Source organism: Colobus angolensis, unplaced genomic scaffold (assembly GCF_000951035.1).
Source record: "Colobus angolensis palliatus isolate OR3802 unplaced genomic scaffold, Cang.pa_1.0 Scaffold116, whole genome shotgun sequence".
Taxonomy (NCBI): domain Eukaryota; kingdom Metazoa; phylum Chordata; class Mammalia; order Primates; family Cercopithecidae; genus Colobus; species Colobus angolensis.
Genome location: NW_012112697.1, coordinates 5,931,174 through 5,947,716, shown reverse-complemented (window position 1 = coordinate 5,947,716; position 16,543 = coordinate 5,931,174). Strand labels below are relative to the sequence as shown.

Here is a 16,543-nt window from a genome sequence, read left to right as displayed (position 1 = left end):
CAGTAGAAGCCACAGCATTTATTCTACAGACGCCAGGGGCCAAGGGCTGGCAAAACAGCGAGCCCCACCTGGGAAGAGGGATAGAGATCATGCGGCATTAAGTATTGCACATGGTCCTTTTATTCTCTGCAGCAGAAAACGATTCGTCCTTGCTGACGCGGAAAGCTCAGGCTGGAGAGCCATTATCTACAGATGCGAGCATGGCGATCACCAGCAATGCGGGGGTAGTGGTTCTCGACAGATGGCACTGATGTGGAGGAGGACTCAGGGCAGAAGTGTAAGGGGCGCTTGAGTCACAGGACTGCTCGTGAGGGTGTCCCAGGTACTGCCGGGGTAGGAGGGGCTCTCAAAAGGTCCCAGGATTCAAATGTTCTTGTAGCAGATGAAGAGCTCCCGGCTGGACGGATGGAGCCCGTGGGAGCCACCTCCTCCCCCCGCTCAGTTCTTTACATCCCCGAGGCGCAGCTGGGCGAAGGAAGTGGCCAGCTGCAGCGCCTCCTGCAGGCAGCCAATGTTTTTGCCTGTGGCCTGTGCAGACACATCCTTGCCACCACCTTTACCGTCCATCAGGCCTGACACCTGCTGCACCCACTCGCTGGCTTTTAAGCCCCGATTGGCTGCATTCTAGAAGAAAGGAAGGGAAGGGACAAGTCAGGACAGAAAAATGGGATTGAGGGAGGAACGAAGGGAAAAAGGATGGAGGAGCCATCACCCACTCCTTGCCCTGGGTGATACTGCTGGAGGCCAAGACAGACTTTACGGCTAGTACAGGGGGCAGTCATGGCCACTGCCAGGACAGGACAGAGTGGCAAAACCAAGTATCAACCAGACAGATGCAACCAATGAGGAGGCCTGGGTAAGGGGGTACTGGCAAAGGTGACAAACAGGCAGGCAGGAGACGGGCTGTTTTAAATGCAGGTTGTACACACAGGCCTCAGCAAACAAGCTTAAGACCCAACACTTCCCACTGGTACAAGGTGGTTCTGACCTGAGGGACTTGACACAAGCACGTGATCTTGCCAGCATCGTTGTCCACCGTGAAGAGCATGGCAGACGTCTGAGGGGAGTGTGTCTTGAAGAGCTTCAAGGCTTCATTCAGGGCCTGTGGGGAGGAGTTGGCTCAGGCCATGGTGCTGGAGCAGGGACCCTCACTATTGTGAACATTTGCAGTCCTCAGAAGGACTGCCACCCACCCCCACCCCCACCGCTTCCCAGCGCAGGTGCCTTCCTCAGGGCCTGGGTAGAGGACCCCAGTGCCGGGCCCTGCCCACGACCTGGCCCAGGTGTGCCTCCCACATGCCCGGAGCTGCTGTTCCTCCCAACCTTAATCCCAGACCGTGGGCCCTTAGGCAACCACGTGGCTCAGAGCCACAGAGGTCACATATCAGCCACCAGAGGGCTGATGAGCCCCAGGGGAGGGGGCCCCTGAGTTGCCTTGGCTGAGGCGCCGCTCTCCATCTCCAGGATGACGAGGGGCTGGTTGGGGTTGCTGTCGATGAGCTGCTTTGTCTTTTCTAACACCTGCAAGAAAAAAGTCCAGAAGAGCAGCTCAGACCAAAACCCCAGGCCCCAAACCCCTGGGTGGATCCTGCCGGCCTTTGCCTAGGAAACACTCTGGCCACCGGTGCTGCCAGGACTCACTCGTTTCTGGACATCGGCTTTGCTGGCTCGGTCTAGGTCATCCATGACCTTCTTTAGGGATTTGAGAGTCTCCCGCAATTCGTCCTTCTGCCACTGGGGGATGACTGCAGTGGCCAGGGCCTGGAACCAGAACCAGAAGACCATCTGAATCTGGGCCACAACTTGCTGGGATGTCAGGGTCCAGCCCACCCCACCTGAACCCAAGTCCTCCCTGACTAGTATCCTGGAAAGGAAAGCAAAAACACAAAGCTGTCTTCTGGCTTTGAGACCAGTCCCTTCTGGAGCAGCTGTGGCAGGTGAAACAAGCAGGGCTAGAGAGAAAGGAAAGGCAGAAACCAGGGTCCAAGTCAGGCCCAGTCCTTACCAGGCTGGGAACAGACTGTGATGAGCTTCCTGACAGCCTGAAATGCAAATAAATGCCAGGCAGGCTTGGAAGCAGGGGGCAGCCTTTTCCCCTTCTCCAAATCCCTCCACCCCAGTGCCCACATATGCTTGGGAAGAGCACTCCGGCTAGCAGCAATGGGGGCAGCAGGGAACCTCCAGGGTCCAAGGCCAGGATCCATGGGGTCCCTGCTACAAGGCTGCAGGACAACAGAAGTCAGCCCAAAGGCCCATTTCACCAAGAACCAGGGCCTGACTGACTACAGGACATTTACTGAAGACAGGGCGTGGCTCATGCGTCAGGCCCGGAGGAGGGAGGGAAGCCCCCCCTACCTCTCCGAGGTCAGCGATCTCCCTCTGCACATCCTTGTTCGGAGCAGTCTGGGCCTTCACTTTGGCTTCCATGACGGAGAGAGATTTCTTCAAGCTCTCTGCTTTCCTGAGGGCCTGGGAGGGGACACCGGGTCAACCCCAGGCAGGAGGCCTGAGTCAGCCTCACTATCCTGGGTCTGAGCAGCTGCAGAAACCCCAGTGGCAGGCCCTGCAGCAACATACCCCAAAAGTGTCTGGGGAGCAGGTACTGGCAGCTCCGGGCCCCAGGAAGGAGCACAGTGCTCACAGGCCCACTGGCAAAGGTTGTACCCAACTCAGACTTGGGGATGATCAAGCTTGAGAATCAGGAACCCCATCACCCAGGAAGTGGCTAACCCTGGGGCTTTAGCACAAGTCAGACACACCAGTTCCCATGACAGAGCACCCATCCTCTACTGCACGGCCTCAGACTAAGCACACCCCTAGGGGTACATGGATCAGTGCCCGGGGCCATGAAGCCACGGCGAATCTATGTCTTACACCCTCCTCTACCTGGAGATAAGAGGGGGTAGATAGCCAGATTTACATATATTTTAAGACTAAACACAGGAAAGCTAGGAAATCTTGTATGGTGGCAGGTTTCTTCTGCCAAGCAGGGGTAGGACACTGGGGCAGGGGGAGTGGCCCAGTCTCTACTTTCACTCTAACTGCAGCAGCCACGCGGAGCACTGTTTGCTCTATGGATTCGCAGACTGGGCTCCTCCTGCCCTCTTCAGATAAGCCACAAACCAGCCTGACCTGCTCACCTTCTGGGCTTCGGCACCCGTGACAGCCACAATCCTCCGGATACCTTTGGCGATGGCTTCTTCCGTCACAATCACAAAAGCTCCTGCGTGACTTGAGTTCCGCAGGTGCCTGAATAGCAGAAAACAAAGGCCATGGTGAAAGAGGTCCTGACAGCCCTTGGCTGGGGGTCCCACTAGCGGACAAGAGAAGCAGGAATGGGTTGAGAGTCAGGGAAAGCCTGGGCTTGAGAGTGTACTGACACTGAGCGAGACACCAGCTCACCAAACCTGAGTGTTCTCAGCTCTCAGATGGGGATGATGCTCCCCACATAGCTGCTATGAAAATCAAATGAGGCAAACAAGAAAGTGCTTTGTGGTCCCCAATATCCAATACAGTCTTACCATTAGGTTCTACATGACAGTTTTGGTCCTGTGGTGGAACTTAATGCTCTACTTTTGTATTCCTGCTCATTAGGGGACAATTTGAGGATTGCTGTTAAAATCTTACCACAACCCCTTGAACAAATACGCTTTATTTCTCAGTTGTTCAGAGAACCTCAAATGCTCATTTAATTCATCTTCATTCTTTGAGAGTGGTATAAAGGTTTTTGTTTTTTTTTTTTTTTTTTTTTGAGACAGAGTCCTGTTCTGTTGCCCAGGCTGGAGTGCAGTGATGCAGTCTTGGCTCACCACAACCTCTACCTCCCAGGTTCAAGTGATTCTCCTGCCTCAGCCTCCCAAGTAGCTGGGAAACAGGCATCTGACACCACTCCTAGTTGATTTTTGTATTTTTAGTAGAGACAGGTTTTCACCATGTTGCACAGGCTGGTCTTGAACTCCTGACCTCAAGTGATCTGCCTGCCTCAGCCTCCCTAAGTGCTGGGCATGAGGCATCGCACCCAGCCCTTGTATAAAGTTTTTGAAAGCTGCTTCCTGCCCAATTCAGCTGTGCAGAAAAGCCTGTAACTCAATCCCCCAGACCCCTACCCTACTCTGCACATCCCACTTGCTCCCTGCCTGCCAGAGGCCTGCAGGGGACCCTGGACAGTCTCAACCATGACATTACGAATGTTCTTTTTGGCCAGGCGTGGTGGCTCACACCTGTAATTTCAGCACTCTGGGAGGCTGAGATGGGTGGGTCACCTGAGATCAGGAGTTCATGACCAGCCTCAACTCGTGGAGAAACCCTGTCTCTACTAAAAATACAAAATTAGGCCAGGCACGGTGGCTCACACCTGTAATCCCAGCACTTTTGGAGGCCAAGGTGTGTGGATCACGAGGTCAGGAGATTGAGACCATCCTGGCTAACATGGTGAAACCCTAGCTCTACTAAAAATACAAAAAATTAGCCGAGCATGGTGGCACGCACCTGTAGTCCCAGCTACTCGGGAGGCTAAAGCAGGAGAATGCCGTGAACCAGGGAGGCAGAGTGTGCAGTGAATTGTGATCAAGCCATGTGCACTCCAGCCTGGCAACAGAGCAAGGCTCAGTCTTAAACAAAATTTGCTGGGCGTAGTGGTGGGTGCCTGTAATCCCAGCTACTCGGGAGGCTGAGGCAGAAGACTCGCCTGAACCCTGGAGGCAGAGGCTGCAGTGAGCCAAGATGGCGCCATTGCACTCCAGCCTGGACAACAAGAGCGAAACTCTGTCTCAATAAAAAAGAATGTTCTCTTCCTGGCTGGGCATGGGGGCGCATGCCTGTAGTCCCAGCTACTTGGGAGGCTGAGGCATGAAAATCATTTGGCAGGGAGCGGAGACTGTGCCACTGCACTCTACCCTGTGGGACACAGCAAGACTTCACCTCAAAAAAAAAAAAAAATTCTTTTGATAAGGCTTCATTTGGAAGCAGGAACTTTCCAGGCCCCCATGACCTTCCCAGAAAGGCCCAGAGAGCTACAGAGGAATCCAAATTGGCAGAAGTGGCTATCCCATGCCAAACTGAGCTGGGTCAAGCACGTAGCCTGCTCAGGGGCTCTGAGACAATAGAACTACGTTCCCTAGATGCCGCCCAAGCTGTCGAAGGAAACTGAGATACCAGGAATGCAAAGGGCTAGGACTACATCGGGAGCTCAATGAGCACTCCAGGCCTTGCTGAATCCCAACTTCACACTAGCCTTCTTGTTAGTTTCAGCCCAGCAAACAGCAGCAAGCAACTGCATGGTAAGTGTGAATACAATGTTTTCCACCTTATCTTCCTGGGAGTGTTTCATCAGGAAATGTTAACATCAGATATGGGAGGTCTAATGGGAACACTATTTAGCAACTGTATTTCTGAGGACTTCACTGCAACCTTAGAAAGAGGAGAGTTGCCGGGCGCGGTGGCTCAAGCCTGTAATCCCAGCACTTTGGGAGGCCGAGACGGGCGGATCACGAGGTCAGGAGATCGAGACCATCCTGGCTAACACGGTGAAACTCCGTCTCTACTAAAAAATACAAAAAGCTAGCCGGGCGAGGTGGCTGGCGCCTGTAGTCCCAGCTACTCGGGAGGCTGAGGCAGGAGAATGCCTTAAACCCGGGAGGCGGAGCTTGCAGTGAGCTGAGATCCGGCCACTGCACTCCAGCCCGGGCGACAGAGCGAGACTCCGTCTCAAAAAAAAAAAAAAAAAAAAAAAAAAAGAAAGAGGAGAGTTGTTCTAGCCTAAGACCTACATCCTCAGAAGGTGATGGCAGATGACCCGTCTACTCTGCCCCTCCATGGTACTCACGTTCCCCCACAGAACTCAACAGAAGTCAGGGAGCCGGCAGGCCCAGAGGGGTCATCCAGCAGCTCAGACACCGGGACTCCAATGGAGACGACTCGCACAGGGTCAGGATAGGTCTCATCAAACACAGCCCGTAGGCCCTGGATGGCTTTTGCTGCTGCCAGGGGGCAATCCTGAGTGTAGACGGGCTGCCAGACAAGACAGAAAAGAGCTGGAGGAGATCCCTGGAGGTGCGGTACGACATGGCAGGAGCGCATGGTCCTGCAGGCAGGATTTGCGTTCCGACCTGGCTCTGCCTGGCACGTGCCATGAGCTTCCTGAATCACACGCCACATGCAAAGTCAAAGGCATCAATATGGGAATTTCCAATTATTTTGTTAAACTGTGGACCAAATCTTTTATGTGAACAGACTTAACTAGAACAGCTCTGGTTCTCCTAAGGTAGGGGTCAGACAAAGGCCTCTCCCTCTCCCCTTCAGCAACAACCACCACTGCCCCCCACTGCCCCCTACAAAAGCACAGGTGAAGAATCACTGCTTTAAGCAAATCTACATGCAGGACGAATCTGGTAAAAACGGTGAGAGCACCGCACTGCTGAGACTGTGGAGAGACAGTGACGGTGCGGGGAGGGGAGGCGTTCAGCCGTCGCCCATCCTACCTTGGCTGCCTCAATCATCTCATTAGCAATCTCTTCAGCCTTCTTGATCTGTTGGGTGGACATGGCACCCTTGGCAGTGAAGTCAAATCTAAGGCGGTCAGGAGCAACCAGTGAGCCTTTCTGGTCAGCTTCCCCAAGCACTGAGCGCAGGGCGAAGTTCAGAATATGCGTAGCTGTGTGGTTGCTCATGATGGGTCTTCGTCGGGGCTGGAAAGGGCAGAAGGGCTCATGGAGAGGTCTGTAATAGACTGCTAGTTATCTCCCGGTACCTGCACCCCCAAGTGCTACAATTTTTATTGGAAATATGACTGTGCAGAATAAAGGTTACACTTCCCAGCTTCCCTCCAGCTAAGTGTGGCCATGTGACTAAGTTCTGGTCAACAGGTTTTGAGCAGAAGTGCTGTCTGCCATTAAAGGGATGGGACAGGTCCTCCCATTTCTTTTCCACCACCTAGAACAGGAATTGCCAAATGATGGCCCATGGCTAAATCTAGCCTGTCATCTGTCTTTTCATTTTTAGAGACAGTCTTGCTCTGTTACCCAGGATGGAGTGCAGCGGCACAATCACGGCTCAGTGCCACCTCAAACTCCTGGGCTCAAGCGATCCTCTTGCCTCAGCCTCCCAAGTAGCTGGAACTACAGGTATACACCACCACCCCCAATTAGTATTTTTTATATTTTGTAGAGATGGGGTCTCATGTTGTTGCCCAGGCTGGTCTCAAACTCTTGGCCTCAAGCAATCCTCCTGCCTCGGCTTCCCCAAATGTGTGTGTTTATAAATTTTTATAAAGTTTTTTTTTTTTTTTTTTAATATGGAGTTTTGCTCTTGTTGCCCAGTCTGGAGTGCTATGGCGCGATCTCGGCTCACTACAACCTCCACCCGCTGGGTTCAAGCGATTCTCCTGCCTCAGCCTCCTGAGTAGCTGGGATTACAGGCATGCACCACCACACCCGGCTACTTTTGTATTTTTAGTAGAGACAGAGTTTCTCCAACTCCAGACCTCAGGTGATCCGCTCACCTTGGCCTCCCAAAATGCTGGGATTACAGGCATGAGCCACCGCGCCCAGCCATAAACAGGTTTACAGCAGACACACCTGTTCGTTTACATATGGTCAATGGCTGCTTGTACACTCCAACCACAGAGCTGAGTAGTCATAACCAAGAGCATGTGGTCCACAAAGCCAAAAATATTTAGTATCCAGTTATTTACACACAGTTTGCCAACCCCTGGCTTAGACAATGGATCTGATAGCTATCCTCTGAACCAGGAAATCAAAGGCAACGCCCTAGGAGAGAAGTTGGAGTGACAGGTGAGGAGAAGCCAGGCCCTCTGACTCTGTGGGGCAGAGCCTCCATATCAGCTTGAGCTTTTCAGAACATACACTGTTACTCTGTTTTAAGCTACTCTTACTCTGGAGCTCTGTCACATGCCACAGAGCCTACCTCTTCATGCTTCAGCATCCTTGGCTCCTGAAGAAGTAGGTACGGTTAGAAAAGCAATCCATGAAAGCGAGTCCACAGCATCTTAACTGAAATCACTGGTGAAATCACTGACTTGGGAACATACAGATTAACTCTTAGTTGCATCCCTCACAATCCACCAAATGCACTGAAATTAATCCCTACGGCCTACTTACAATGTCACTAGGGAGTGATAACAGTGACAGGACAATTTAAAGCCAGAGGAGATGGTGATTACTAACCAAATCCAATGGGGGCCACAGTAACCCAACTCACCTCATCAATAAACAACCAGACCTGATCCCCCACTTTCAGGTCACCGTAGATCGTTCCGATGTGTAGCACATACCCTCCTCGGACCTGAGCATTCTTCACCGTAAACTCTGTTTTCTAAGAGGGGTCAAGGAGGAGACCAATAAATAAATCCTTAAAAATATATAAATTTTCTTCTATTTTCAATATAAATTCGTGTATATAAAAAATTCTCTTTACATATGTAAATTGTACACACACATATATTCCATTAATATTATTAAATATAATTAAATAGGCCGGGTGCAGTGGCTTATGCCTGTAATCCCAGCACTTTGGGAGGCTAAGACAAGTAGATCACCTAAGGCCAGGAGTTCGAGACCAGCCTGGCCAACATGGTAAAATGCCATTTCTACTAAAAAAAAAAACAAAAATGAGCCAGGTGTGATGGCAAGTGCCTATAATTCCAGCTACTTAGGAGGCTGAGGCAGGAGAATCGCTTGAACCCAGGAGGCAGAGGTTGCAGTGAGCCAAGATCGTGACACTGCACTCCAGCCTGAGTTACAGAGCGAGACTCCATCCAAAAAAAAAAAAATTTATTTGTGCACACGTGTACACAGACACACACGACGTTAAGAAGCATCTTAGAATTGTTTTTTTTTTTTTGAGACAGTCTCGCTCAGTCGCCCAGGCTGGAGTGCAGTGGCGCAATCTCAGCTCACTGCAACCACCATCTCCTGGGTTCAAGCGATTCTCCCCTATCAGCCTCCCGAGCAGCTGGGATTACAGGCATCCACCATTGTGCCCAGCTAATTTTTATATTTTAGTAGAGACAGGGTTTCACCATGTTGGCCAGGGTGGTCTCACACTCCTGACCTCGGGTGATCCACCCACCTCGGTCTCCCAAAGTGCTAGGATTACAGGCGTGAGCCACCGCGCCCAGCCGCATCTTAGAATATTTAAAAGCTTCCGTAAGGAACCTGAAGCCCAGGGAGACAAAGTAACTCATTCAGGAGCAGCACAGCTCTAGGCTGAGTTTTCTACAAGGACACCTCCCCTTCAGAGAGCTGCCTCTCCTTTTTAATGTGCAAAGCTTATAGGAAACTTGCACCCTGGCTGCAGAAATATTTCTATGAGGGTACCCAATGGCCAGGAAAGCAACAGGTACAAGCAGCAGCTCCCTCAGCTTCAGAAATACTGACCATGGAACCCAACCCAAAGGGGTGTCAGGACTGCTCCCAAGGCCTGGAGCACTGTGGGGCAAGAGCAGCTCCCCGGCTCCATGCCTGGCCCTCCTCGGCTAACAAGGAAGAACTGTTGGCTCACATCCTCGCTGCTGTCATCCACCTTCACCAGGTAGCCTTCGTCATAGATCTGCCCTCCTTGCTCAGCATAGAAACAGGTCTTGTCCAGCACCACTCCACACTCCTGGCCTGTGGACACCTCTTCCACGAACATCTTCTCCCTGCGCAGAGCCATCACTGTAGCCACTGTGTTCTCAAATACTGCTCAAGGGAACGCACAGAAAGGGGACAGCGGGTCAATGACCTTTTCATGCCTTCTTAGCAGACTTTTGCTGGATTCTCTTTCTCAAACTCTTCTTAGCTCCAAATTGTCCAACTGTATTTTGGAAGCAAACCCATTAGACTATGAAAGGGCTTCGCGGCCGGCGCAGTGGCTTGCCCTGTAATCCCAGCACTTTGGGAGGCTGAGGCGGGCGGATCACAAGGTCAGGAGATCGAGACCATCCTGGCTAACACAGTGAAACCCCGTCTCTACTAAAAATACAAAACATTAGCCTGCCATGGTGGTGGGTGCCTGTAGTCCCAGCTACTTGGGAGGCTGAGGCAGGAGAATGACGTAAACCCGGGAGGCGGAGCTTGCAGTGAGCCTAGATCGCGCCACTGCACTCCAACCTGGGCGATAAAGCAGCAAGACTCCATCTCAAAAAACAAAACAAACAACAAAAAAAAGGGCTTCTCATCAAAGAATGCAACACTCTGTCAGGTGACCAACTGTCCCAATTTTTAGGGCTGAGGGGTTTCCTGGGATGCAGACTTTCAGTGTTAAAAGTGGGACAATGGGTTACCCTAACTCTGAGCTACTGAGCAGAAACTTGGTGCATGAGATTAGTAGATTTTTTTTTTTTTTTGAGACGGAGTCTCGCTCTGTCGCCCAGGCTGGAGTGCAGTGGCCTGATCTCAGTTCACTGCAAGCTCCGCCTCCCGGGTTTATGCCATTCTCCTGCCTCAGCCTCCTGAGTAGTTGGGACTACAGGCGCCCGCCACCTCGCCCGGTTAGTTTTTTGTATTTTTTAGTAGAGACGGGGTTTCACCGTGTTCGCCAGGGTAGTCTCGATCTCCCGACCTTGTGATTCGCCCGTCTCGGCCTCCTAAAGTGCTGGGATTACAGGCTTGAGCCACCGCGCCCGGCCAGATTAGTAGATCTTTAAGAGTAGTAATAGGCCAGGCGCAGTGGCTCAGGCCTGTAATCCCAGCACTTTGGGAGGCCAAGGCAGGTGGATCACAAGGTCAGGAGTTGAAGACCATCCTGGCTAACATGGTGAAACCCCGTCTCTACTAAAAATACAAAAAATTAGCTGGCCGTGGTGGCACAGGCCTGTAGTCCCAGCTACTCGGGAGGCTGAGGCAAGAGAATCGCTTGAACCCGGGAGGCACAGGTTGCAGTGAGCCGAGATCATGCCACTGCACGCCAGCCTGGGTGACAGAGTGAGACTCCATCTCAAAAAAAAAAGAGTGGCAATAAATTCCCCTAGTCCAAGGTCAACTCATAAAGAATATACTCATTTTGTAGGCTTGCCTGAATAGATTCAGGTATAATATTGTTCTCGGCTGGGCACAGTGGCTCATACCTGTCATCCTGGCCCTTTGGGAGGCCAAGACGGGTGGATAACCTGAGCTCAGGATTTCGAGACCAGCCAGGCCAACATGGTGAAACCCCGTGTCTACTAACATACAAAAATTAGACAGGCATGGTGGCACATGCCTGTAATCCCAGCTACTTGGGAAGCTCAGGCAGGAGAATCGCTTGAAGCTGGGAGGCAGAAGTTGCAGTGAGCCAAGATTGCGCTACTGCACTCCAGCCTGGGTGACAGAGCGAGACTCCATCTCAATAAAAAAACCAGATTGTTCTCTACCAGGGCAAAAAAGCAGCAGAAACATGCATTGCCAATTTATTTTTTTGAGGCAGGGTCTTACTCTGTAGCCCAGGCTGGAGTGCAGTGGCACAAATATGGCTGACTGCAGCCTCAATCTCCCAGGCTCAAGTGATCCTCCTGCCTCAGGCCCACAAGTAGCTGGAACTACAGGTGTGCGTCACCACACCCAGCTAATTTTTGTATTTTTGGTAGAGACATGGTTTTGCCATGTTGCCCAGACTGGTCTCACACTCCGGAGCTCAAGTGATCCACCCCCGCTCACATCCCAAAGTGCTGGGATTGCAGGCATGAGCCACTGCACCAGCTTTGTTTCTTAACGTTAGAATACTATTATCCAGCCTGGCGAGGTGGCTCCCCCCTGTAATCCCAGCACTTTGGGAGGCCAAGGCAGGCAGATCAAGAGGTCAGGAGTTCGAGACCAGCCTGGCAAACATGGTGAAACCCTATCTCTACTAAAAATACAAAAATTAGCTAGGCATGCTGGCATGTGCCTGTAATCCCAGCTACTCAGGAGGCTGACGCAGGAGAATCACTTGAATCCAGGAGGCGGAGGTTGCAGTGAGCCAAGATCTTGCCATTGTACTCCAGCCTGGGCAACAGAGCTAGATTCCATCTCAGGAAAAATAAATAAATAAATAAAAAGAATGCTATTCGGATAATAGAATCCTAATAGCATTCTTTTTTTTTTCCGAGACGGACTTTCACTCTTGTTGTCCGAGCTGGAGTACAATGGCATGATCTCACCTCACTGCAACCTCTGCCTCCCAGGTTCAGGTGATTCTCCTGCCTCAGCCTCCCGAGTAGCTGGGATTATAGTCACGCACCACCACACCCAGCTAATTTCTATATTTTCAGTAGAGACAGGGTTTCACCATGTTGGTCAGGATGGTTTCAAACTCCTGCCTTAGGTGATCCACTTGCCCTGAACTCACAAAATGTTGGGATCACAGGTGTGAGCCACAGCACCAGGCCCCTAATAGCATTCTAATAGTTACTGTAGACTGTATCAATGTCAATTGTCCAGTTTCCTGCATGATGTTACAATTAGAGGAAATTGGACAAAGGGTGTGAGACCCTTCCTACAATTTTTTTTTTTTACAATTTTCTGTGATAATTATTTCAAAATAGAGCTAAGAAAACTTCCAGCCAAGGGTGCCCTATGTGTATAGAAGTGCATAGCGTGACTATACGGCACTCCAGGAGAGGCTGTCAGCAGTTTGCTGGATAGCTAATCTTGAGAAACAATCTTTCAAATACCCTCCAGATACGGGGCAGCATGCTCAGAAGTGGAAGGAGCAGAGCACCATACCGTAGCTACCACTGGAGTCCAAATGGTAATTGTACTTTGGGGAATCATCTGTAACCTCCAGACCCCGTGCCCGGAGCTCTTCAATAGCGTAAATGTCCAGCATAATGAGGTCTTCCCCACCGGCTCCCTTGCCCTGTGATTTCAGCTGTCAGCAAGAGAAACAAGCATAAGTTACACTACAGTAGGAGAAAAGGGATTCCAAAGGACTGGAACTTGCTAAACTATGCCCAGCGTAAACTGCCAGAACAGGGTTTTTCAATCCTGGCACTACTGACATTTGGGGCCAGATCATTCTCTGTTGTGGAGGATCCTCTTGCAGTGTGGGATGCTGAGCGGCACCCTGGCCTCTACCAAGTACATGACAGTAGGATCTGCCCCTGGTTGTGAAAACCAAAAATGTCTTCAGACATTATTGCCAACTGCCCCCTGGAAGGCAGACTCACCTCCACTTATGAACCACTGGTCTAGGGGAAAAAGCATTTCAAAGACTTTAATGGAAAGAAACTCATGTTTGGTCTGTAGCCAAGTGGTGTTGAGTTGGAAGGTGTTGGGTTTCCTGCTCACTCTCCAAGTTCTTTACCTGGGCCAGTTTCCTCTCCTCTTCAAAGCCATCCATGTCTACTACCAGGCCCTTCTCTTCAGCAATCAGTCCAGTCAGATCCACTGGAAACCCATAGGTGTCATAGAGGAGCCAAGCAGTGTCTCCTACACAGCACAAAGGAGGTGTGTCAAAAAACACAGACGGCCCCTTTTCCATGCCAAGTCCTCCAAGAGGATGCTGGGATTGGCAGAAGGAATTAAAGAGATAAGGCCAGTCAGTATCGACCCTGTGTGCCCATCAGAAAATCCAACACATGTTTTCCAGTTAACCTGGGGGGAAACACAATGGATGTCCTGATACAATTCTGGACTTTGTGTTTTTTTAACGTTTTTTTATTTTTAAACCTCACCTGGGCCGGGCACAGTGGCTCACGCCTGTAATCTCAACATTTTGAGAGGCTGAGGCGAGTGGATCACGAGGTCAGGAGATCGAGACCATCCTGACTAACACGGTGAAACCCCCGTCTCTACTACAAATACAAAAAATTTGCTGGGCTTGGTGGCGGGCGCCTGTAGTCGTAGCTACTTGGGAGGCTGAGGCAGGAGAATGGCGTGAACCCAGGAGGCAGAGTTTGCAGTGAGCCAAGATCGCACCACCGCACTCCCGCCTGGGCAACAGAGCAAGATTCCATCTCAAAAATAAATAAATAAATAAATAAAAATAATAATAAAAACCTCACCTGGACAATTTTCTATTTCTTTTTTCTTGTTGCCCACGCTGGAGTACAATGGCATGATTTTGGCTCACTGCAACCCACCTCCCGGGTTCAAGCGACTCTCCTCTCTCAGCCTCCTGAGTAGCTGGGATTACAGGTACATGCCACCACACCCAGCTAATTTTTTGTATTTTTAGTAGAGACAGGGTTTTGCCCTGTTGGGCAGGCTAGTCTTGAACTCACGAACTCGTGATCTGCCTGCCTCGGCCTCCCAAAGTGCTAGGATTACAGGTGTGAGCCACCATGCCCGGCCAACAAATCTCTCTCTTGATCTGAACATAAGTGTGTTCAATTTGTGAAAATTCATCAAGCTTTTCCCTTGTTATACTTAAATAAAAAAGGGAAAAAAATCTTTGGAATTTATTTTCCCCAAATTGCAAAACAGTATATACCAAATATTCCCACAAATACCTACATGTATTTATTTGCATGCAAACAGAGAGGAATCCTGAAGAGTTATACACCAAACCGTTAAGAGTTGTTCCCTCTGAGAAAAAAATCTCCCTCCACCCTGCCCCTGGGAAAAAGGATTTTCTTTTTCTGAACACTTTTGTATTCTGTATCGTTTGAATACTTTGCCACAATGATGCATTACTTTTACCATTTTACTATAAATTCCAGTTTGCACCAAAAGCAGTTCAATCAAGCTATGTTCAGCCTCAGAGACACGGGAGCCCACAGTCAGTCTGTGAGAAAGGGCTTGTCTTTCCCAGAAAGATCAAACGGCCAGGATGGAGAAGGGCAAAAACTGGTCCCTACCGGGAATGGTCTTGCTGTCTCCCAGGCTCTGAATTTTCCTGTCCAGGATGCGACGCCCTCTGCTGAGAGTCTTGAGAAACTGCACCTCTTCTTCATTAATGATGTCCTTCACCATGTCTGGGTCCTTCTTCAGCTCAGGAAATGCATCTCCCTGACAAAGGGGAAGCAAGATGAGGGGCTGGATGAAACCAAAGACTATTCCCTGCCCCCTCTTAAAAAACCTCCTTAGCAGGGTGCAGTGGCTCACGCCTGTAATCCTACCACTTTGGGAAGCCGAGGCTGGGCTCAGGAGTTCAAGACCAGCCTGGGCAACACGGTGAAACCCCGTCTCTACTAAAATAGAAAAAATCAGCTGGGCGTGGCGGTGTGTGCCTGTAATCCCAGTTACTCGGGAGGCTGAGACAGGAGAATTGCTTGAACCCAGGAGGTGGAGGTTGCAGTGAGCCGAGATCATGCCATTGCACTCCAGCCTGGGCGACACAGCAAGACTCTGTCTCAAAAAACAACAACAAAAAGCTCCTTAACAGTATGCCCTCTCCCATCCCATCCCTCTTAAAGGATTGCTTTAGCACAGAAGGGTAAGCAGAGAAATGAACCTACCAGGGACTGTACAACAACATCCACTAATGTAGCAAAGAAGCCCCTGCTGGCATTGAGTTTTTCATGGGCGTACCGGACAGCTCGGCGGAGAATCCGTCTCAACACATACCTGTAAGAGGCAGAAACTAGTCCCTAACATTCCCAGCTGAGGGTTTTGTCGTGAATCTGTCGGAATCCTACCCAAAGCAACACCACTTTCAGGTTTCTTTTATCCTAAGCATGCACTTTTGCATTCCCCAAGGTCATTAATTTTAGCGTAAGACTCAGTAACATACCCACAAATACCCGTCAAGGCTTGCCTAGGGTAAACACTGGTTTGTTTTCCTTTCACATTCAGTTACCCATATAGGAAGGCAAGACAGACAAGACGTGTACTTGATGCCGGTGATCCCAGGTCCTGCCTATCAGTAACAGAGCTTCCCAGGGCTGGTCAATACCCTGGCCCTGCCAATCTCCTATCAGGCAATTTTAAATACAATCCTTATCATCTGTATTCAGCAGCACAGATTTAGTATAGTGGCAACTATGTGACAGTAGCTGAAACTCCCTTCATCCCTTAAAAAAGCAGTGGAGGGATTCTTCCAGCTGCCCAAAAGACAAGGAAACAATAACGAAGGATGGCTTTAAGTTTCATAAAAAGGCCGGGCGTGGTGGCTGACACCTGTAATCCCAGCACTTTGGGAGGCTAAGACAAATAGATCACCCGAGGCCAGGAGTTCGAGACCAGCCTGGCCAACATGGCAAAACCCCATCTCTGGCTGGGCACACCTGTAATCCCAGCACTTTGGAAGGCCGAGGCGGGCGGATCACCTGAGGTTGGGAGTTTGAGACCATCCTGACCAACATGGAGAAACCCCATCTTTACTAAAAATACAAAGTTAGGCATGGTGGCGCATGCCTGTAATCCCATCTACTCGGGAGGCTGAGGCAGATGAATCGCTTGAACCCGAGAAGTGGAGGTTGCGGTGAGCCAAGATCGCAAAATTGCACTTGGGCAACAAAAGTGAAACTCTGTCTGAAAAACAACAACAAAAAAAGGCCAGGCGGTAGCTCATGCCTGTAATCCCAGCACTTTGGGAGGTCGAGGTGGGTGGATCACGAGGTCAGGAGATCGAGACCATCCTGGCCCATCCTGGCTAACACGGTGAAACCCTGTCTCTACTAAAAATACAAAAAATTAGCCTGGCG

The 16,543-nt window shown here is 50.5% G+C and overlaps 1 protein-coding gene across 1 annotated transcript in view; it reads right to left on the bottom strand.

Annotated features, from left to right (window-relative positions):
- Positions 1–16,543, bottom strand: part of AARS (alanyl-tRNA synthetase) — a 35,374-nt gene continuing 18,831 nt past the window's right edge. The window contains exons 8-21 of the mRNA XM_011962238.1: positions 15,356–15,464; positions 14,756–14,906; positions 13,261–13,385; positions 12,681–12,825; positions 9,520–9,698; positions 8,218–8,331; positions 6,480–6,686; positions 5,825–6,009; positions 3,141–3,249; positions 2,356–2,469; positions 1,642–1,761; positions 1,435–1,521; positions 989–1,102; positions 1–624 (exon numbers count right to left, since the gene is read on the bottom strand). Coding sequence (XP_011817628.1) covers positions 439–624; positions 989–1,102; positions 1,435–1,521; positions 1,642–1,761; positions 2,356–2,469; positions 3,141–3,249; positions 5,825–6,009; positions 6,480–6,686; positions 8,218–8,331; positions 9,520–9,698; positions 12,681–12,825; positions 13,261–13,385; positions 14,756–14,906; positions 15,356–15,464 — 1,945 coding nt within the window. The 3' untranslated portion in view covers positions 1–438. The remainder of the gene's footprint in view (positions 625–988; positions 1,103–1,434; positions 1,522–1,641; positions 1,762–2,355; positions 2,470–3,140; positions 3,250–5,824; positions 6,010–6,479; positions 6,687–8,217; positions 8,332–9,519; positions 9,699–12,680; positions 12,826–13,260; positions 13,386–14,755; positions 14,907–15,355; positions 15,465–16,543) is intronic.